Source organism: Molothrus aeneus, chromosome 5 (assembly GCF_037042795.1).
Source record: "Molothrus aeneus isolate 106 chromosome 5, BPBGC_Maene_1.0, whole genome shotgun sequence".
NCBI classification, from domain to species: domain Eukaryota; kingdom Metazoa; phylum Chordata; class Aves; order Passeriformes; family Icteridae; genus Molothrus; species Molothrus aeneus.
The window spans coordinates 28935208-28958879 of NC_089650.1; the positions used below are offsets into that span (position 1 = coordinate 28935208).

General features: G+C 40.4%; 1 protein-coding gene across 1 annotated transcript; it reads right to left on the reverse strand.

The window, feature by feature from the left end:
- Window positions 1-323: 323 nt before the first annotated feature.
- On the reverse strand, window positions 324-19009 carry ALX1 (ALX homeobox 1). The gene is made up of 5 exons (XM_066550286.1): window positions 18922-19009; window positions 18151-18423; window positions 15659-15963; window positions 11992-12120; window positions 324-930 (listed from the first exon to the last, which is right to left on the reverse strand). Exons 2-5 carry the CDS (start codon window positions 18380-18382, stop codon window positions 610-612), a joined length of 987 nt encoding a protein of 328 aa, XP_066406383.1. The 5' UTR covers window positions 18383-18423; window positions 18922-19009; the 3' UTR covers window positions 324-609.
- Between the last annotated feature and the right edge of the window lie 4663 nt (window positions 19010-23672).

A 23672-nucleotide genomic window follows, 5' to 3' on the forward strand; every position in this document is an offset into this window, starting at 1 on the left:
GTAGTACCTTATATTCTTATTACATTAGTTGTTCATTGATATAAATCCAACAAGCTCAACATGCATTTAGCAAAACAGCAGAGCTGGCTTAGAGCAGCAGCACAGTGCTGAGAGAACTCAGTCTACAAATTCTACCTACAACATGAGTGGTCATATATTTCCCTCTTTGCGTGGTGTACTTAGAGATTTACATCATAGGTTCGATATAATAAATTTATTTTCCTTTACCAAGTTGTTCCTTTATGAAGTATTCATTTGTAAATCATGAATTTTTTATACAGGACTGCTAAAAACCATGGAGTAGACACATTTGCTTAGTAGTTTTATTTTTTTTTCATGTTCTATAATCATATTTCATCAACTGGTACAACAAAACATATATAAAAAGCAAAACAAAGAGGGCTTGTTGAGTTTGATGCATGGTAAATCTATTTGGTTTATTCTTGGTTTATTGTTAAATATTATATTGCATTTCTTAAAGCAGACATCGTGTATATTGTGATTTCTAGCATTCCACACACAGCAGCTTATTGTTGTTCCCTTTAAATATGGGAAATAGAAATGGTTTTAGTTTGCTTTAAAAAAAAATTGAGAGAGGGTACTGCTATATTACATGGCCCAAGAAATATTGGCAGCATGCTCTTTGGCTTTCATCCGTAGAACTGCAATGCTGGAGGACCTCCTTTCAAACTCTGGCTTGGTTTCAAAAGCATGTCCATTGGTCGCCCCAGAAAGCAACGAGTCAGTGAAAAAATTATTGAGGGGCATGTGGCTAAATTGATTCTGGTGGTTTGAAAAGCCTGTGTAGCCAGAATCTGTCCGGGGTGAATGGGAGTAAGGTGTCATACAGGAGGATGTATCTCGTGGCAGCATGCAGGAGGTAACCACAGAACCACTGGCCGCATTCCCTGCCCACAGATTGTTCTGAATCTGGAACATATAAAATGAACACAATTAAACTCAGATAGTTCATCTTTTGTTTTCTGCAATGCTTGGTTTGCTTTACTTCACATATAATTAGTTCCCCTCTGAAACAAGCAACAAGTATTTAACAAGTTCTCTGCAATCATGTCAGAAAATAGTGTGAAGAGATCACATCAGACAAAATATGAGATCGCTCACTTTAGAGCAAGGGTGGATGAGTCATGTTTCTTACTTTGTCATCCATTTGTCCTGTGGCTCCAGATATATGTCTAGTGTTGAAACTCAGGATGCCATCAGCCCAGCCAGTCAATAAAATTAATGGAAACACACAACTGACATCAGAAAAAACATGTCAAAAGAGTGTACAAGATCATAGGTATTTTCAACATAAATGCTTCTCCTCATTGGAATTCCCATTGTAATGGTCGGAAAAGGGTGAACAAAACAAACCAATTTGGATTTCTCAAGCAATAAAGCCCAACAAGTATTCAAAAAATTTAATAATGAGAAGCCTTTTGTAATTACTTTAAAACAAATGAAACCCTAAAACACAGAAATTACTGATAATGCATTCAAGACCTTTTCTTAAATTTGTTTCAAAGATAGATTTGATATAAAATTTCTTTTCATGACTTTTTATGTGAAAATATACTTTAAGGGCATATCTGTTTCAGCATTCAGCCTTTTCCAGGGATGCACTGTGCATCCCCGGAAAACATTGCATGACAGACTAGGACACAAACTGTGGTTACCAACAACGTCCGGAGCAACCATGTATTCAAGCCTTGATGTATAATCCTTTCTATACTTGGCAGATGCTTAAAGCTCCATTCTGAGTCTCAGGCCTTCTACCATCTATGCATAGATGCTATTTATGGATAGGTATTTTTCACTAGTTTGTTACTAGATGAACACACTGAAAGACTTTTAAGACCTAACATAAGTCAGCTCTTATTGTTATCTCAGACTGCATGGTCTTTTATTCCTGCTCTATTCACTTTGAGTTGATCAAGCTTCACACTCAGCAACTGCCCTTCTTTTTTCTCGAAACTCTCTACTCTCTCTCTATAAGCACTACTTGCATATGGTATAATTTCTGACATACTCGATCTTCCTCGGTCATTCCTTATTTACACACACCATTATACAATTTACAGCTTTGTATGTCTTCTTCACTTTTACCTATATACCTCTCCTGAATGCTGATTTTTTTAATGTACAAATAGCATCAGGCAAGACATTTTTAGCCCCCATTCACAATACAGATCTTGTCAGCCAGTAACTATGTCCTTTCCTATTTGTTTTCCTTTGCTAAATTTGTCTTCATTCTAAAAATCTGTTGTCTGTTCAGTGTATCCTTGCCCTGATGCACTGCGATTGAGCCCACGTGTCTTTGTTCTTTGTGATATGTTGGAGTAACTCAATTGCTCTTCAGTTAGCACTGAAAAGTAAATTCCCACTTCAAACTTAATTCTACATTCACATTCCAAATCCACAGACAAAGGAATTTTGACTTTAAGATATAAAGGTTATCTCTCTAGCTGAGTGATTTTTTCTGTCAAAGTAGAGGTCAGAGGAAGTAATGAATTATGACAGACACACACATATGCACACACAGAATGAAAACATGTTTCTAAGGCTGATGAGTTGTGTTTTCTCCCATTGTGCTATCACTTTGCAACAGCACATACCAAACCACCAACAAGCTAAAGAGATAAATTATGGTTCGCTGAACTTCTCTAGCTGAGATCTAGTGCAGATAGGAAGGATGAAATAGTCTTATTTTAAAAGTTAATATTTTAAACAGTTATATTAGCAAGGTCATCAGGAGCTGACAAACTAATCTGGACTCTTTGGGAATTCCAGCAGCAAAAATATAATCCAGCAAATGCTCCATTTTGGTTTCCTCTGAAAACCTGGAGAAAAATCAGGGTAGCAACTCATCTCCCCAAACTCTGGGTCCACTCAGCTTGTTTACACAGGCGTGCATGCATGCAGTTATAGTTCCACACACACTCATGGATGTGCCTTTCCACACACACCCACAACAGCCGGGCACACATCAGGCTTCTGCTCCTGCATATTTTAGGTGATCTGCTGGGAAGTAATGGAGGAAGTAAGGTCACTGAGGAAGGATATGGAAGAATTTTCCTTTTTGTGGGCCTCCTGATGTCTATATGAGGAAATCTATAAAAAGCTTCAGAACTTTCCAGTTACTCCCTCTCATCATCACTTTTCAGAAGACTCAAACGTCAGCCCATGGGAGACTCTCTACAGTTTGACATGATTCCCAGCTGCCTTATTACTCCTTCATTAACCTACCTGAGCCAGTTTTGACTTATAATCAGACAAATTTCCCCAGGGAGAAACTAGTTAAGCTATGCAGTGTCTAATACATGAGCTATTTCTGAAGGAGCTCATAATCTCCAAAGCTAACTTACATGCAACAAAGTCTTATTTATCTGACTTACTGAAATTTCTTTCTAAGAAATGCTATGCCAAATGCTGCAGTCACCCAGGCAGCACAGATATAATTAGGGGAGGAATTAAAAAAAAAAAAAAAAGTTTAAATACAAACATGAACAAGTTTGCCTTTAATGGAGTCATGATCAGAAATCTTCAAAAGGTTCAGAGGCTCAGTTAGAAAGTGCCCAATAACCAATGTGGTCTGGAGGAATCACAAAATCACTCTTTCTTTCCATACTTTGAGTAGTTTGGTTTGCAGTAAACTAAGTTTAGTACCACCAATTTTCCTGATATTTTTATTCTGGACAAATCTCTTTCAATTTAGGTTCAGTGAGGTTGCACAGGTGTAAATGAGAACTGAATTCAGCTGCAAATCCTAAAATATGTCAATGTCTTTTTCAAGAAATATGTGAACAAGCTATTAATTTCCAGAACTTTTGAAGGAGTTGCACTAGATTTCTTCCTTAGAGAAAGGAATTTGAATTATTAAACTGAACTGGAATGCCACAAGATTCTAGGAGAGCTTTACATCTTCTCTCATGAGGCAGTTATGCCTTCCAAAACAATGTTTCAGTTGTATCAATTTTCTATTCATTTTAGTTGATTGAGTGACTTCATATTTGGTATTAAATTTTCATCTCTTCACAAGGATTTACAACATAAATATCTTGTAGTGAAATTTAGGTGCAGAAGGTATTCCTGTATTAAAAATAAATATAGTAATGTTTCACAATAAGTCAAAATGATCAGACCTTCTTCTGGTATGTTAGAAGGAAAAGCAACATTATGTACATGAATTTAAAAAAAAATATTTTTCCTCTTAAAATCTTGTGTGATCCATGAACTATATAAAAGGCAATTCAGAGACTGTGAATGAGGCCATACATACAGCACATCTCTGGTTTCTGTTAACATCACAAACAACTTGAGCTTTGCTCTTGTGGTTACCATGAAATTACCAGAGCCCTTCGATATATTTACCTACTGTATGTTTTATACACACATACACATGCACACACACCCTTCCGGATCGAAAAAGAAATAGGATTTCATAGCTGTGACAAGAACATAACTGGAGAGTTATGGTTGTTAACATGGTTATGATATAATTTCCTAGGCACGTGACCTTCTGTTAGATACTGCAGAGGAAAAAGAGCTGAGGTAATTGGTCATCCCGCTTGGTGTCATTGCTTTTTTTCCGCTAAACTTTCAAGCTCCCTGAGCTTCAGCCTTTTTATGCAGCCCCTGGAGAAACCACATAAACTCAAATATCAAATTTTTCTGGGAGTTTTGCTATCATTTCCCTAGCCTTTGGGAGAACCAAATGGGAGATTTGGTTCTCCCATCACCAAATTCTTGACTCGTGTTATTTCAGTCCCCTGCCTATCCAGACTAGAGACCGTCTCTGTTTGAGTGCACACCTTTTAGTGCATCACATGGGAAACAAAATTCTAATTTCTTTTAAGATCTCTAGATATCAAGAAGTGTTATTATTATATTACATAATAAATGTTATATGTACTGAATGTTATTATAATTAGTAAATAGAAACTACACATTTCCTCTGTGGAAAATAAGAGTTGCACTAAATGAAGAGTTAAGAATTTATGTAATTATAGAAAACATGTGAATGTCAGACTGATTTGCTAAATTTTTGTCACTCCTCTCCTTGCGCTAGCAGAAAATATCAAATCTGTACTAGCAATGCAATAGCTAAAATGCAATAGCTGTTAAACTGCTCAAAACTACTAGTTCACAGCTTGTATCTGTTGGTCATCACTAGTCCATCACCACAACTAATTTGGTCTGTAAATTTCCACTTTTTTTTTCTGGGTACCTCTTTGGAACATCTGAAATACAGGTAGAAATTTGCCTGTACTTCCTAAGCTTGTAGATTCTCAGAATCATTTAAACCAAAAAAGAGCCTCTGGGATTATTTTTCTAAACTCTTGCTTGCAGCTACTCTCGAATTTAGATAAGGTTACTCAAACCCCATCCAGCCATGTTTTGAGTCGCTCCAGCTGCAGGGGTTCATTAATTTCTATGGGAAATTTGTCCCAATGCTTCACCACTCTCATTATATTTTTACATTTATATCTAGACAGAGCACTTCTCGGTGTTTAATTTGTGGCTATTTTGTAGGAGCTGATGGATAAGTGCACGTGTGAAGATCACCTGTACTGTATTGGGCTCATGCATAAGAGAGATGCAGCACATAATTTGCAGATATAAATAAAATGCTAATTAGCACATGATAGTGAGAGGCTTAACAATACAGATTTAAAATATGCAATAGACCCCTTCAGTCCACATTTGGCTTACACACGGTGAACAAAATAAAACTCTGACCATTAGATTCCACACTTAAGCTTGCTAATCTTCAAAATAATGTAGGATTTGAAAAGTCATCAAGCTTTCATTCTTGTGTGGGATGTTTTGTAAACTGTAAATTCTCCCTACTGCAATCTTGAGGCCACTTATAATATGGATTAATTATATTTCTACTCTATGATACAGTTAGATAAAATATTTCACATTTTGAAAAAAATACTATTAAAAATTTTGTGTATCTTAAGGGGAAAAAAAGAAGAATTTGCCATATAATTAAGCCCCAGTAAAGTCACTCACACTTAAAGAAATACATGTTTCACCAAAAAAAACCCACAGAGCAACAAACTGAATGTTGAGACTATGAAAAGGACCACATACAGTGGTGGTTTATTACCCAGAAAAAATAAAAGTGCAGTGCATAAGCTACTTCGTGTGGAACAGACACCACCCAGAAAAAGTGGAAGTATCACTCCCCTCTTGTTGGAAGATCAGCCACAGCAGGGCAAGTGAGCACACATGCAGTGAGACACACACCATGCAGGTGGTGGCTCAGCCCCAGCCCCACGCTGTCACAGCCAGACAGCATGAGTGAGTGATAAAACTTCTTTGAAGCCAGCTCAGAGATGCCTGCCACGTCTACTCATGCTCAATCAGTGTACCCATAGCCTTAATAAACTATTGTGATTAACTGTCATTTATGTGTGTACTACAGTTAAAAGAAATCTTAAGTCATATAACATGTGGCATCTAATACATTCCATATGAACATTTAATTGGAGCATGTAACTTTGATTATTGCTAATGAGGATTAACCATATGTACCAAGGCTAGAGCAAACGATAATGATGATCCAAGGACTTAGTACTTAACACATGTATGCTGACACCACTTCTACACTCTTTGACTGCCAACACATCATGTGATGCCATGCTGTTCAACATATTAATTTGATTTATCATTATGGTGGATGGAATGCAAATTTCAGCCTCTTCCTTCTATTTATAAGATTTCAACAGTTTCCTTTCTTTCTAAACCTTCTATATCATTCCTGTTCCCATACTTCTGAAAAGCTTTTGTTGTCTTAGGATTCCCACCTGCACTAGATTGGGCTTTTTCAACTGAAACAAAAAATTAAATTCTTTCCTATCCAAGCCTTGCCTGCATTTTCAAGAAAATTTAAAAAATACCCAAACATTTTACATGTGATATTAAGAGGGAAAGTAGAGTGGTGTAACAAAATTAATCCTTTTAAAGGGACTTAGAAGAAAAATTACAACAAATTAACATGATTCAAAGAACAAGTAAGGAGGAAAAATGCAAAGAAAGGAAAGAGCCTAGACAGGAGAAAATGTTCACCTTTTTTATCTGCTTTTCAATGCCTCAATTTAATGTATATTTACATACTGATGCACATATAAAGATAACATCGTTATCAATTTGATTCACACAGGGAAAGCTGTGATAATAGTATAGGCTTTTGTGTGTGTAAATAGGGGAGGAGGGGTAAAATGAAATTTTGTCTCAGGTTTTATTGTTAGTTCTCATAGGTAATCATTGAATCTGATGAGATCAAGTACCTTTGTAACAGGAGCCTTCCCACTAACATAGGGTGGCAGAGGGAGTCAAATAAAGACCAAAAAGGTAAGAGAAGAACAAAGCTAAAGAGGCTTTTTCATTGTTCCTCTTCCAACATATTTATACATCTGTGTAGATAAGTACAAATGACTGCAGCTGAACCAGGTATCAAAATAAAAAAAATGCTGGCAGATCATCTTACTTATTTTACGCCTTACGTTTTAGGAATAAAAATTTTAATTGATCAGAGTTTTTGACAGCTGTAAAGGGAACCCGTGTCTGGCATAGAAGTCCCTTTGTTTAAGTTTCCTAAACACAAATGTCTAATACTTATCTGACCATGGCTGCCTAAAATGAAGGATGGATCCTTGTTTTAAATCCTGTTCATCAACACTTCAGCAGTGTCTCAGATATCCTGAGGCATATTTAATAACACTATACGCTGTATTTAAGTGACAAAATTAAGAAAGGCTTGTTTACTAACATTCACTCCGGTGAAATGAAGTAAACTTCCCCATGAAGGGAATCTGCATTCATTTCCCCACTGCTTTTAAGATGTTCCATCTTCACTTTCATAGCAATAGGATATTGCTAGTTAAGCTAAAAATGTCTAGGATATGTGTTTTCCTGAGTGCACTTAAGATGACTTAGAAGACAATGTGTTGTATCTGCAAGAAAACATTGAAGTTCAAACACTGAAAGTTGTGAAACTGAAAACTTTTACTAAAATTAAAGAAAATCACTGTCCATAAAATTTTCCTACAAAAATCTGATTTTCAGCATAATGTTGTTAGAGCTTTGAAAAAAAAATCTGAATAACAGATGATTTTTCTAAAATATTGTACAAACGGCCCTTCTCTGTAACCCAGGTTTTGATAGTATAATTAATGGAAGATATATGTATGCAGAATTTGGCCAGTTTAGGAGATATTCAATTTCTTGGCAGGTTCAATTCAGGAGATATTCAATTTCTCAGACAAGCAACTAAAAAAACCAACCAACCAAACAAACAAAAAATCTAAAGTCAATATACTGTAAAAATAATTAAAATTAGACTAAAAGAGCAAAGCAAAGAATTATGATCTACCAAAAAAAATCTAAATTGTTATTATTGTGAAGATAAAGACATGGAATTAAAAGCAAAATTAGACTGGATTATAGACAAAGGTGTTGGACCAGATCACCTTCAGAGGTCACTTCCAACCTCAACCTTTTTCTTATTCAGAGCCAGCCTTCTGTCTGAAATGAGTTGAAAGATTCATTTTCTCACAAGAGAAACTTTTCAGGTTTATGAAGTCACACAATGCATAGAAGCATGATGTTCTTAATTTCTATTTGATGAAGATAATTGGTGAAGAGACTAAGCAGAAGTCTCCACAACACCCTCTATTGACTGCAAGAGACTGACACTTTTGCTGGAATGCAACCGAGATGTGTTTTCTAAACATATCCATGGCTGGACTCAAAACAGAAAAATTTACAGGCTGCAAATCCTTATAATGCACACCAGAAATTCATATTTGTTCCTGCTCTTTCTGCCATAAAGCTGTAAATTTCTCAGCTTGATTTCATCCTTTTTCAACATTCAGCCTATATTTTCTTCCAGCAACAGGGAGTCTGTTTTTCTCCATGTTGTTTCTTAAATAAACTCTAGTGATCTGTGTTCCACAATCCACAAGAAAAAAATTATATATTTAAAAGTACATTTAAAAATTATTTATTTAAAAGTATGGCAAAACTTGTCTAATATTTGCTTATTTCATTGTTACAAGAGTGCCTGTGGTGGTGGTGATATGGGAATAAAAGTAAAGGGAAAAAGGATATTTGTTTTCTTCTCTTACATTAACTACAAGGAAATAAAGGAATTGTTGGGGATATCAATTTATAGCATTAAAATGAAACCATTTTATATACCTTTTCTGCCTGAGTTGTGAGATAGATTGATGAATTTATAGCAAGTCAGGAGCTGTATATTTATTTTCCATAAGTGAAGTACTTAATAATGGACATCTAGTTCAAAAGATTTGAACGCAGTGATGTTAGTAGTCATGTTTTTAAAACAGATTTTCATTGTCTCAGTCATTCTCACTGGAAATGTTATATATATCATAGAGATGTGGTTTTACTGAAGAACAGGATTTCAGAATGTGAAAACTATGAAGAACTACCACGAGGTTAGCAAGACTATGAATTTTTATTAAATATTCTGTGATAATTGCCTGGATACCTACTCATATACAGAAAAGTAGCCAAATTTTTCTCTGAGGAGAGGACTACCTTGCTTTTAACATGTAGCCAAGCTATGCGTGCAAGCCCTCAGCTGAAACAGCCAAAGTGCACTCACACCTTCATCCAGCTCCTTGCTCTTGAACAGCAAGAACAGCAGAACAGCACAGGGCAGCATTCTCATGCAGGTGACCAGACCCAATCACACACTTGTGCCTCTCTGTTTACCTGCACTCTGTTAGTCTGTGCATGTAGGTGAGCATGTGGCATTTGTGCTTGTGAATGTATATTCACGTTTTGTATTTCTACACACTAGAGATGCTTGATTTAAGATGATGGAACAAGCATTTGCATTTCAATCTTCTGGTTTTAAGAATTTATTAATTAGTGATGGAAATATTTGTCAGGCTGAAGCTTAGTTGTGTCATCTGCCTAGCAGATTTTTTTTGACAAAAAATATAAACAGAAATGAAGAGAATTAATCTTTTTAACAATCTGAAAGTACAGAATAGATCTTTTATTGGGTTAGAATTTTATAGATCATATTATCATATGGTTTAAAAATGTGGGATTATTGAAAAACATTAATTTTAGGACAATCATTTTAGATGTAGATGTAATCCTACTAAAAATCAAGATAAGCTGGCAGACAGAAATTTAGTCTAGAAATCCCAAAGCTTCAGCACTGTTCCTTGTATCACTTGCTGTGATGCCATAGGTAAGTCAGAAAGACTTTGAAAGGAGAGTTGACCACCTTGAATGAGATCTGTGAGTGAATGCAAATCTATGGCTTTGTGAGTCTACCTGGGGCTACCTAAGATTGTGTCCACTTACCTAAACACAGAGTCATGCAGTGGTTCCTAATGTAATTTGGGTTATTGCCCTGCTACATGTTAAAATAAAACCAGATGACTTACAAGCGCCACAACAGCTGAAATGGTTGTGTCCATGTTCTGAGCTGTTGGAGCAGAGGGCTGCTCTGTCCCAGGCACCAAACCTAGTAATGTGTAACCTCTTCAAAGGTAAAGCACATTAAACTGAGTAGATGACACATGAGCCAAAGACTCCTGGTTCATAACTAATCACATTCATACAATGATAGAATCACTAAGGTTGGAAAAGACCTCCAAGATCATCAGGTCCAACATTTCACCAAACACTGCCATGCCAACTAAAGCATAGCACTAATTGTCATTTCCAGTCAATTCTTGAACACTTCCAGGGATGGTGACTCCACCACTCCAATGATTACCACCATTTCAGTGAAAAAATTCTTCCTGATGTCTGACCTGAACCTTCCCCAGCTCAGCTTATTTCCTCTTAACCTGTCACTTGTTCTCTGGGAGAAGAGACCAAGGCCCATCTTGCTACAATCTCATTTCATGCAGTTGTAGAGAGTGATAAGGTCTCCCCTGCAACTCCTTTTCTGCAGGCAAAAAAGCCCAACTCCCACAGCTGCTCCTCATAAGACTTGTGCTCCAGACTCCTCCCCAGCTCCATTGCTCTTCTTTGAACATTCTCCAGCCCCTCAATGTCATTCTTATAGTGAGGGGCCCAGAACAGGACACAGGATTTGAAGTGCAACCTCACCAGTGCCAAGTACAGGGACACAATCCCTGCCCTGATCCTGCTGGCCACACTATTGCTGATCCAGGCCAGGATGCCATTGGCCTTCTCAGCCACCTGAGCACAGCTGGCTCATGTTCAGCTGCTGACAACCAGCACCCCCAGGCCCTTCTCTGCTGAGTCAATTTCCAGCCACTCTTCCCCAATGCTGAGGAACTCCCTATTCAGCCAATTTAGAGCATGACCAAATAGAATATGAGTATTTTTTTTAAGGTTGGCAGAGACCCCATTACCTAATGAAGCTGAACAGCACCAAAACACCAGTAGTGGAAGGGAACCATACAAGAGTTTTATGCTTTGCATGGTGGTTTGGTTTTTTTTTATTAATTATGTGGTAAAAGCAATGTGTAGCCAGAGACATGAAAAAAATGGCTCTAAAATAAAGATATTCAATGTGCTAAGACAAGCAAGGAGACAAACAAAAGCAGAGCAAGGCAAAGAGTAAATCAAAGGAGTGGAGAACTGAGACAGAAGATTATTGCTTCATTATGCAGTATACCTTATTATTTACTAACAGGGAAGTGAAAAAGACAAAAAAAAACCCAAATTCAACCAACTACAATGGAACGAGAGATTTGTCCTGTCCTTCTGCCTCTCTCTCCCAGTGATATATATTCAGTTCTGATTCTGCATGACTATATTACAATTTCATGCTAGTAGGACACTTGTTCTATTTAATGGTCTGTTGAGGTCTATAAGGACATGGCCCATGTTTGACACATCAAAAGGAAGCTGTCTAGAGATCAGATAGTTTATACTTCATCTTAGCAAAGTATACAAAACCAGAGCTGTTAGGACAGCTGCCAAATGTAGAACCAAAGTACTGCTTGGTCTTTACCATACCTGAGGGTAGCTGTCAGTCCTTGGAAGAACAGATATATCATAGGTGGCAGCAAAGTGGCTCTTGGCTTGCTGGATCTGACCATAGCGTTCTCTTTTTCTCCATTTTGCTCTTCGATTCTGGAACCAAACCTAGAGTATACAAGGAAAGAGTCATCAGGGTAAACAAAATTATATACCGTGCAAAGGGTTTTAGGAAAATAAGAGATTTTGCGGCTTTGAAAATTTCTGTTTATCTAAAAAAGATAAGTTCTCCACCTGAAAATTAATTTTTCACTGTTTCGGTCTTGTAAATGTCACACCTGCTTAACTTATTGCTGGCTATTTTAAATATACATATTGTTTCATTTATATTCCTCAAAACAAACCAACAAAAAAAAACAAACAAACAAAAACAAGGACAACCTGAGAAAGATCAGTCTGTAGCAAGTAAAGAAACATTATCTTAAATTCCCATGCCCACTGACTTGCTATAACTATCCGTAATCTGCCTCCTAGAGGTGACCATAATCTTTATCAAGTGCAGTAATAAAAAGGCAGGAAAAATTGGCACAAGGACAGTAGTCTGCACAGCAGGAAATGTTCCTGTAAGGAAGGCTAAAAGGCCAGGAAAATAATAAAAAGTCACCATGTCACAGACAGTTTTTGAATATTGTGAATTTTTTTTTCACTTTGGTGTTAGGTGATATCTGTTTCTTATAATGGAAGACAAAAGAATTGCAGATTCAACTATGGAATAATTTAGATTTTATGCTTAAGTTTGTTTATACTCCTTGGCCTGTTCTGTAATATTTTGAGTGTCAAGTGCTATATCAAAAACCCATTTTCTTTCTGTTACTGATAACTGTCATTGTCCCATGGTCTTAATAATTTATTCCTGTCTTTCAGACAGTTTATTTTGGACTAGTTAGGCTATCCTGATGAATAAAGGGGATTGCTAAGAAAATCCCCTTTATAAGAATAATATCCAACTAGTCATTGTTGTTGTGGGTAAGCAAGCTCACTGAGACTTTTTTAAGAAGTCACACTTTTAACTGAACCATTATTTTTTTAAAGGAAACAATGGCATTGGTTAGTCATCCAGCTAAATGGATCATTAATTCATTTTGATATATACATACATGAATGGTGCTTTTTTTATAGATATTTCCTGTATTTTGAGGGACATTTTCTGATTCCATATTGTGGGTAATTTAAAATAACACTGTTTGGTTTATGATTCCATTCTTGCATTGATCTTTGGAGAATTCAACTGATACTGCTCTTAAGCAACCAGGGCATAATTTTGCTCATTTTGATTCCCAAGGACTTGTGGCAAATGTGCCATCTTTTAAAAGATTCAACAATCAAAGCAAAGCTCATGCATATAACTCCTGAGTATATATTTTTAGGAGCCTTGGTGGTAAATTTTTGTTATTTATGATGCCTGAGGTTCAGCAAAAAGAAAAGGGAAGGCAAAAAAATCTCCTGTCTCCACAGAGGCATCAAGGACATGATAAGGAAATTTAGTCATGAAGTTCTTTCCTTGAAAAAAGACCTTGACAATCTTCTTAAAATGGGTACCAATTACTGGACTGACATGCAGCAGGAAAGAGAACAACTTAGATAAATTAGGTTCAGGTTGGCTCTCTCTGCATGTGTGCAGGACAAATATTAAATTGGATGTTGATGAAATGGTGGTGAAGAGAACTATGGGTAAGGTATCCAGCTGATCACTCTGCTACACTAAATCAAACAATTTGCTTGAATTCATAGAAGTAAATGAGAAAAAGCACTTTTTTTTTCCTTTGACAATCCCCCAAAATGTTTCTGTTTACACCACTTTACTAGAAACTTACTCTTGGCAGAGATAAAGTAACCATTTGCCTCCACAAAGCAATGTAGAAATCTGCTGCTTGTTATCCTTGAATTGCCAGATGCTTGCTTTTAATGACGTAAGGCCTTGCAAATTGCTTAATCTTGTGATGGAATACTCTTGCTACTCTGCATAGAAATGATCAACATGTCCTTCCATATTTAGAATATGAGAATGCAAAGATCAGTTATCTTTTAAGAAAGGTAAGAACATGTTTAAATAAAATAGAAATAAATACACTGTGAGAGTCTGATATAGACATACATTTTTCATTTACTGTCTTCTTTTTAATACTCTTACCATGTGAAGCCTCTAAATCTTAGGAAAAAAATGTGATAAAAAAGTCAGATGGCACACTTTAGTTCAATTTCCCCCTCCTTATTCTCGCTATTAATTTGTTCTTGAAGTAGTTCTCTGTGTTCCAGAATTATACACTTGTTAGAAAGGTGTTTTAACATTATGCTACCTTCTTTTTTTTTTAAGTCATGACTAAATCCCAGTGAATAGAAGTGATACTTGGAAAGCTGTACCAAATTCAGGAAAGGAATTGTGCAGAGCCTAAAGAGTTAAAAGCCACTGAACCAAATTCCATTGGCATTGCTGATATCACATCGATGTAACTGAACACACAGTTTTGACTCTATTTTCTGATGAAAACAGCAAATATGATGCCTGCTTGAATAGAGATGAAAAGAACATTTCTTTATAAAATTAATTAGCTGACTTTTTCTGAAAGTGTTTCTGATTTCATTTCAGTTTGTATGCATGTGCACTGATGTCTATTTCTCTACATGCATGTGTGAGTATGCGTTTAATTACAAGTTGTGAAGTTGTTATCATATTCAAGTCACTAAATTAAAAAAATTAATCCCAGTCTGTAAGAATTAACAGAACTGTTATTCTCTAAATTGAAATAATGATTACTACCAGAACAGGAAAGATATCTAAAATGAAGATAAACTTGCATAATGTGGCTCACACCCTTTTCTAACAGAAGACCTCTAAGCAAGGGAAAGGCTGTATTTCCTGGATATTTAGTGTCTTTTCTCACCATTGCACATCAAAAATCATAAATATTATTGAGATTACTCTAGGAGCACATACTGAATGAATCACATTTGTACGCAGTTACAATATTCATAATGTACTAAGTGATCACCAGTATGTTTTGTTACAAAAACTAGAGTAACATTATTAATAAAGAAATTTAAAAACCAGAAATTGTACCTCCTAATTTTGTGATTTCTAAGATCATTCCATACAGAAAAGAAGAATTGATTATGTCCTTGTTTTATACAGGCACAAAACTCACACACACACATATCCATGTAAAGTATATAGATACTTATATACATTTATGTATGCACAGTTTCACTGCACAGTCTTTGGATAGAAACAAGGAATTTGGTTACTTTTTAGACTGTAATTTTCATGCCATGACACACAGAGAATCCTCTGCATGTGAGTTCGGCATTGTCATCAGTCTGAACTACATGCAACAAGTCGTTAGTGGGATCTTTACACATAACAACTTATGTTTTCACTGCCTGGAATTCTACAAGAGATCAAGACAGTTTTACTATTGATGTTGTTTTCTCATCCTTTAAACAAGTGTTCAGAACTGCAACACAAGCTATTTAAAAAAATAACAAGTTATTTTAGCACTACAGCCTAACAGCTCATGTCCATAAAGAAATGAGGCAAAACGAGCTGTTTACTTTAGCTTAATGGGGTTTTGTACAATTCCTGAGAGTGTAATTTACTCATTCCTACAATGCACAATTTGTCATAGGAAAGCTGAAATCTGGTTCCTACCTGGACTCTGGCCTCAGTGAGCTCTGTTCTCAGAGCTAGCTGTTCTCTTACATAGACATCGGGGTAGTGAGTTTTCTGGAATACTTTCTCCAGTTCCTCCAGCTGCAAACTGGTGAAAGTTGTTCTGTGTCTCCTCTTCTTACTGCTGGAGACATTGCTGTCACACTTATCACCAAGTTCATCCAGGTCCCCCTTCTCCTGCAGCCCTTTCACTGGAGACATCCTGAGATTGTTGCAATTGTCCATGGGCCTGCTCAGCTCTGTGTGAAGAGGCTGTCCTTCCACTTTAGTAATCCCGTAGTTCACTGCATACAAGGTGGGTTAACAGCTGGTTAATAAATGATCAAGGGGGAAGGAGAGGTGTTTAGATTCAGGAGTTCATATAAAACAGTTTCACAAGGAACCAGATTCCATCGTGGCAGTGTTATTTCTTTATGAGGTCATTGAAGAGGAATTTGTAATATTAACTACAGATAGAATAAAAGTGCTAAGTCACATTAAATTTTAACTGAGAATGATATCTGAAAATATCATCTGGAAACTTACAGAGTAAGGACACTCTGCAAGAGACTTGGATATTTTCACCCTACCACTACTGCTGCTAAAGTAGTTAACAATGCATGAAATCAGCCTCAGCTAGAGTTGTACAGATAAGGAATCTTAGCCCAAAACAGATTTTCATAATAGAGACACAAGGCTATTGACAAATGTGCCTTTAAACTTGGAAGCAAATGTAAAAAAAACTCTATTTCTATGAAAATACAAACTAACAGTGAAGTAAACTTAATAGCTGTAAACTGACAAATCAAGAAGCAAATGAAACCAAAGATTAAATTCGCTTTTAAAATTCAATAAATTTCATATGCTTTCTTTTGCATTTGTGAAGTGGAATTGTTTCCAATGAAGTCTGTTATGGTTACAAAATACAGGGCATTTCTGCAAAATGTTAACTCATTAAAAGAGATAGTTTCATATAATTTGTAAAAGGATTACAGGAGCTATTTGTCTTTAGGTAAAACTTGAGTGGTAGAGATAAGAAATATTCCACAGTAGCTTCTTAATAAGAAATGAAAACATTTCCTACGTTTCAATATTTTTACTTATCACACATCACTGGAAAAGTAATGAGATAAGTTAAAGACTTAAAAAAAAAATTTCTAAGAAAAAGGTGGAAAAAAAGATTCAAACTCTGTAGAAATTAAAACTTACAACGATGCTATGTAACATAATAAGCTTGCTTTGAGATTGTCTCACGTTCTCAGTAATTTCTTTTCTTTCAATTCGAGCTGATTGTAATGAAATACAATTTTCAGATACTTACCATCAACACATACATAGATAGGAAATGCCCCAAAGCCCTCGAGGCACACAATAAATTAGCTAATTAAGAAAAACTTCAATGTATAAATCAATTTCCTATAGGTTTTTGTTTTTTAAATTACACTTGAAGAAATCTATCAATGTCTCACCAGTTTTTTCGTACAAATAAAAGAACTTTCTCAAAAATATATATATATACTTCAATGACTATATGAAGTCAAAAAGCATATCATATTGTTAGTCTTACTGCAGCTGATCTTAACCATGTTTTCCAATTTTTCTAGGAAATTAGTTTTTAATTTTTTTTTCTATAGCGATTTTCATCATGTTGGAATAATGAAGAGTTTAAATGTTTTAAAAAGAAAATATTCCTCATTCTCCTTAGTATAAGCTAGAAAATTTTAATACTTGATAAAACGTTTAACACTATTGTTTGGGGTTTTCGGGGACCGACGGGGTTTTCGGAAAAATCACCGTTCCGCATCAATTGGTAACGCTGCAGAGAACCCCGCTACCGTCTCAGGACGATATTTGAAGGCAGCAGAGATGATCAGGCTGCCTTCCGTTCCCTCCCCGGACCGGCCCCGCAGAGCCGGCCGTGTCCGGGCTCCCTCCGACGCCGACACGCCGGCGATGCTTCTCCCGGCAGTTTGCTGGGGGACAGCGCCGCGGCTCGCAGCGGGGGCGGGAGTGCCCGGGGAGCGGCCGGAGGGAGACCAGAGGGGGTGCCGGGGGTGGCCAGGGTGTGCCGGAAGGTGCCGTGTCCTGCAGCACCCTCCGGGACCCGCCGGCCCGTCGGGCCCCCGGGCGGGCTGCGCCGGCCACGGGCGGGCTGTGCCGGCGTGCCCGGAGCTCCGTTCTGGGCCAGCCAGGGGACCCGGGCCGGGGCCGGTGGGGAAGGCAGTAGCTGAAAATCTGCACCGAAAGGAAAAGAGCTCTTCAAAGCAGGCTTTTGCCTTTTCCCGGATTTTTTTTTTTTTTTTAATAGTAGAGGTAGTAGTATTATAACAGCAGTATTGTTAGTGTTATTGTTATTTTCCTACGACCTGACAGCCCCTCGCGTGCCCGCATCCGAGGGCTGCACAGCTGCCTTTGGCCTCCCTGGGTGGGAGAATCCCTGCCCTCCCCCGTACATCTGCAGGAGGGGGAATAACCCTGGGATGACGACTCACCGTTCGTGTCCTGGCAGGGCGATGTCCTCTCCAGCCTCACATGATGCTCAGCTCTTTGCAGAGGGTTGAAGGCCTGTACGCATTTGCTGCCTGACGTTTTGCTATAAAAGGACTCATTGTCCAAAGTTTCCATAACGTGCTCCAAACTGCCTCCTGCTCCCATATAAAAGTCACTGTTCTTGCTCGGTTGGCTCTTCAGGGCAAACTTCTCGCTCAGAAAATCCATAATCATCTAAGGCTGCTTGAAAGCCTCTTCCCTAGACAGAGGCTGGACTGTGAGCAAGGGAGGGAGAGTGAGTGGATGGGAGGGAAGGAAGGAGGGAGGGAGGAAGAGGCGTTCAGCGCTTAGAGAGCTGTTTTGCCTCTGAGCCTTTGATTTGTCTTGTCTTGAAAGGGGAACCCGAAGTTGCTCTTATATCTTGAAGCTCAGCAGGACTTGTTGTGCAACCTCCCATTTCTAATGAATATGAAAATAAGCAAGCAGTCTAACTCCACCCCAGGTCCCCCAAGACCTAATCCCAACACAGGAGGGAGTTCCAGGCCCATTTTCCACAGACAGATCTGTTTCAGACAGACGCACACAAGCATTTGGGGAGGGTGAGGGGAGAAAGGGAGGGAGAGAGGGGAGGGAGGACAAATAAAAAGGACATTTCCCCTCTGCAACCTATTCTCATTTCTCCAGGGATCCTGGAAAGAGTAATCCCTCGCTTCCCTCCCTCTCCTCCCAGCTCCTTGAGAGGCTTAGAGCGAGGTAATTTCAGGGGCACATACCCTTAAGTAAAGGATCTTCTTTAATCGGTTTGACTGATACGTCGGTAGCTGCAGTCCTGTTCTCTGAAGCTGTAAAATTAAGAACCGGTGTTCTTTCTTTATTAAACAGCTCAGAAGTTTTGTCCTAGAGTTAAACAGAGAAAGAAATGTTGTAGGCAGTTGTTTGTGTAGAGGAAATGTAAGCTAGCGAAACTTAAAACTAGAACTCTCTCACAACAGAAAACTGGCCGAAAAGAGAATTTGTCTGCTCTGAAACAGATCTCAAACAGTCTGTCTCTGTATGTATGTTTGGGGTTGGACGTGTGTATGCGTGCGTCTGTGAAAAGTGATTAAAACGGACCTTTATTTTAAATCTCCTGAAATATTATCATTAAAAATAATAGTGTTTCTAAATGAAAGTATTTATTCAAGTCTTAGGTAATAAAAAGAAAACGAAATGAGCCATATATGCATGCATTCCTATGGATATTGGGAAAGCGGGTCGTTTCCACCCAATGTGTGAGCTTTGAAGTGTTGAATTCCTTGGTCTTTTCGCACATCGATAAGATTTAAAACACAGGCGAGAGAGATAGTGGACTATTTCGAAGAGGCACGAATTACGGAAAAGACCTTCCGTGCTTCCTCGTGAAAGGAGCATTCTGTGAAGTAAAGCAAACCCGAGACTGCAATCCCTTCAGAGGAAGATTTCAGCATCGTGGCCCCGCGCTTGTCTTTTCTACTGAGGCTGTTTTAGAACCCAATTCGGTGGGCCCTTCCCCCGCTGGGGCGGGGAGGGGAGAAGAAGAGAGGCTTTAATGGGCGGCTGAAGCACCGGTACAACACTGGCCGGCCGGGGCTGCGGAGCAGCTTAGAGACCTTTCCTGTGAACCCAGTCAAAGGTGAAGGGAAGGCCAATTCGGGTCCAGCATATTTCCCGGCAGGCAGCTTCCCTTCCTTCTTCAGCTGGTCTCTAACTTGGTATTTTCCCGGAGAAAGGGGTAGAGGGATGTTTTTTCAGCTCCCACTGTCGAGCAGCTGTGGTCACCGTCCGCCACACGCACAATCTGCCCTTCCCTGTTATCTGTCAGGACAGGGCTGCTGCCCCTACCCCTCCGTCCCAGTTCCCAGCGTTACCTGCCGCCACCACCGAGCTGGGGCTGCGAGGGGCGCGGAGCCCGGTCGCGACAGAGCGCAGAGGTGGTGCTCGGGGACTTGGGGTGGGACGGGGTTTTTTGTGGCGTGGGGGTGTCGCTTTGGCGGGGAGGGAGAAGTGGAAGCGGTTTCCCTAAGACCCGGGAGAAGAGGAATTGAAGCGGCGCGGAGGACGAGCGGCGCCCGCGGCCAGGTGCGGCCGGGCCGGCTCGCAGCCTGCCCCGGGACAGAGGCTGCAGCCTGCCCCAGGGGCCGCTCCAAGGGCAGCTCCCGTCCCCGGGTTTCTCATGAAAAACGACACGTCTCCTCCTTGCACCTTCTGGAACAACGCCTGCTCCAGACCCTCCGGATCCTCTCTCTGCCCCCGCATCGCCGTGTGCTGGCATTTCGGCAGCGTGTTTATCACTGTGCCTAAAAAGGACTAAATGCCTTGGGGAAGGGGAGGAAAAAAAAGCGGGGGGGGGGGGGGGGGAGAGGGGGGGAAGAGAGACAGAGAGAGGGAGAGGGAAAAAAATGGAGCTCTGGATGTCTTTTAAATGAAAGACACATGCAAAGTTTTTGCAGACTGCAATCGACTTTTATGCCAATAAATGTCCCTCTTTAAAGACCACTATTAAACTCCAGGAAAGCCGAGGACAAGGAGCATCTCCTATGAAGGCAAACCGCCCAGGAGCTGCCAGCAGCAGCAGGGCTCTTTCTAGGCTGGAGGGAGCGCGGTTGCCTCCGCGGGGATGCGCGCGTCCCGCTGGCGGCGCGGAGCCGCCTCGGCGGCGGCAGTCCTCGCTCCCCACCGAGCTCTCCGCACCCCGGCAGCCCTTCCACCCCTTCCCTCCCGGGCGGATCGGGCCACCCCGGCGGCGGCGGCAGCGGCGGCTGACCCGCGGGGCCGTGGAAGCGCTGTCCTCGCCTAGGGACCGAGATGGGGACGGGCTGCGGCGTCCTCTGTGCTCTTCACCCCCGCTCCTGTGAGAAAACACCACCCTCCTGCAGCATCTTCCCCGCAGCGGGGACTCCTCTCCCTTATCGCCCCGTCTTTGCGAAGCTCTCCCCGCCGAGATTAGCGCCGACATTTATATATATGAATATATATATTTGCAATATCTGAGTATTAAATATAGAGCGCGATACCAGATCTAACCGAGTTTTAAAATCCATCCTTCCTCAACAGGAAACAATAAATAAATAAATAAATAAATAAATAAAAATCAGAGTGATTCCACATCACTGTTAGCTCCAGGGACCAAATTCGACTCTCATTTACCTCTGTGCAACCCAGCGGACTTCAAAGGGAAGGAGAGATGTAACCTAGGGGAGAATTGGCGCCACGTATGGCATTCGTTCTCCTTAAAAGCTTGAAAACAGAAAGCTGACTTCAGCGGGCTAAAACCATTTGAGAGGGGTTGGACAGATCCCGGGGGAGAAGGCGGCAAAGGGAAAACAAATTCTGTGCTGAGGTGAGACCGCTTTGAAAAGCATCTTTCTTCAGGGACCTACTCCCTCCGCCAGGCAGCCCCGTTATTAAGAGCTGCATGCAGATGTGCCGCTGTGTTTCCAGAGATGGAGTATCTCCCAAACCTTCTGTGAAAGGGTGTTATGTGTGATGGAGAGACGTTTCGTGGCCAGAGGTGGTGTGAAGGAGCTCGCCCCTGCAGCGCATGGGAGCTCCTTGGGGGCAGCCTGTCCACTGGGACGAGCCGGGCGCGCACACCGCGGGACCCTGCGCGGTACCGCTGGGCTCTCCTGCGGGCACGCCAGGCTGCCTCACCCCCGCCGTCCTGGAATTCCTTCCCTTCCTGAGATCAGAAGTTACAGACCAAGCGTAGGAACGAGGATCCCGCATACGTTTCCAACGTCTCTCTGCCGAACAGCCAAAGAATTTGGGAAAAGAAATGTGCGACTGCGGTTCGGACCTCCGTTTCTGGGTCCGCAGCCGCTGCTGCTCCTGATGGCAGTTTCCAGCCGAAACAGGGCTACTGGGTACTGAAGGCATCTCCTCACACCCCTGCGTTTGTTTAAATAAAGTGAGAACGGCAGCAATACGGGCGATGATCTCCCTTTCAAATGTCCAGGAATCCCTATCCCCTCCCGTCCCATCTCCCCATTTCTAATATCGGGTTTTAACTATGGAAGATTTTTATTGTTTAATTTTTTTACACCAACACTTCTCTTCCCTCCAGAAGAGTTAAAGCACGAAATTTATGTAAGGATTGAACGGGAAGAAATTCGCGCTACCTGAGACTCGGCTAAACGAATTTTGGGGGTATTATTCAATTCCTTTCACATCCGCACACTCCAGCTGTCTGGGAAAATGGACAGTGAAGCTAGGAAGATATGGGCTGGGTGTTCCCGCGGGAGGGCTGGCCCCGCAGTGAGGGGCGGCTGAGGGATGGTTATAGGTGAAGAAGGGAAGTGTTTATGTTTTCTTGAATGGGATCAAACACCCCAATAGACGCCGGGGGGGGATGGGGGGTGGAGGGGGGAGGGTGTGTGAAACACGAAGAGAACTGTCTGTCTTGAAAAACAGGTGCTCAAATGGTTCAGCATTTCCACAAGCCTTCTGTTTTCTTTGCTGAGGCTTTACCTAGGAGCTCATTTCATGTTTAGACACGGAACTTTTATTGTATGAGATGGGCGTAGGCTCCAGAGATACCCTCTGAGAAATTAGCCTCTCGATCTCGGCCACTCGGTCGTGCCACTGGTGTGCAGAAGCAAAAAAAAGGTGTAAAAAAAAGACACTCTGCGACTCCCTCCATATCTCTCTCCCTGTGGAATGCAGCGAATCGCAAGTTACAATCCAAAACCTAGCTTGGCTGAGTAATAATTTTCCAGACATCCTGTTTGCGGGAAGAATCATGTGAAATATTCTTATTGCCAGCAAGAAGGAGTGCCTTGCTTCTCAAAGAACACTGAAAGAAATTGAGTTTGGGGGATTGTTGGATTTCTTCATTTGGTTTTTTTGTTTGTTTGTTTGTTTGTTTTGTATTTTTTGTTGGGTTTGTTTTTCTTTTTTTTTCTTTTTCTTTTTTTTTTTTGTTTGTTTGTGTTTTTTTTTTTCCTTTGGGGGAGGGGGGGGTGGGTGTATGTGAAGCATCACTATTTTTATTTTAATCCCTGAAAATGAAGATTGTGTTTCGGATTTCCGCAGCCAGGCTGCAAAAGGTCCCAATCCAAGCCCCCTTTAACGAACTTTCTTCCTAACAAGCAGGTTTTGTTCACCTGAGCAAACACAAATCGGTTCTGGTGTACGTCGATAGCTTTAAGATTTTCTTTTCGGAGAGGAAATGTTTAATTGACACTGTTTGGAGTGACTTTACCAGAAACCTGGGATCTGTAGGATCAGAGATCAGCGAAAGTGTAGGAGCAAATCGACAGCACTTCTACTCGGTAACCCTAATTCTGCGTGTGCAGCAGACGGGTCTATTGAGCCCCGCTGAGATCGCGCAGGGAACGTGGTGCTGCCTCTCATTAGGCTGGGCCCGAGCCTGGAGCCTTTCCCACTCTCCCAGCCAGGCTCGAGGTTCAGACCCTTCCAGGTCCAGTCCAGACAACAGCCCGAACGCAACGACAGCAAGCATTTCACGGTTCCTGCAGCCTGGCGCTTTGACAGTAGGGAGATACCC

Bases quoted from the DNA above. Each gene is read 5' to 3' on its own strand.
- ALX1 (XM_066550286.1), bottom strand. From the start codon at position 18,382: ATGATTATGGATTTTCTGAGCGAGAAGTTTGCCCTGAAGAGCCAACCG. The intron at 12,121-15,658 runs GTAGGAACCAGA...TGTATACTCTAG, and splicing joins TCACTGAGGCCAGAGTCCAG to GTTTGGTTCCAGAATCGAAG. The intron at 931-11,991 runs GTATGGTAAAGA...TATATGTTCCAG, and splicing joins GGACTGACAGCTACCCTCAG to ATTCAGAACAATCTGTGGGC.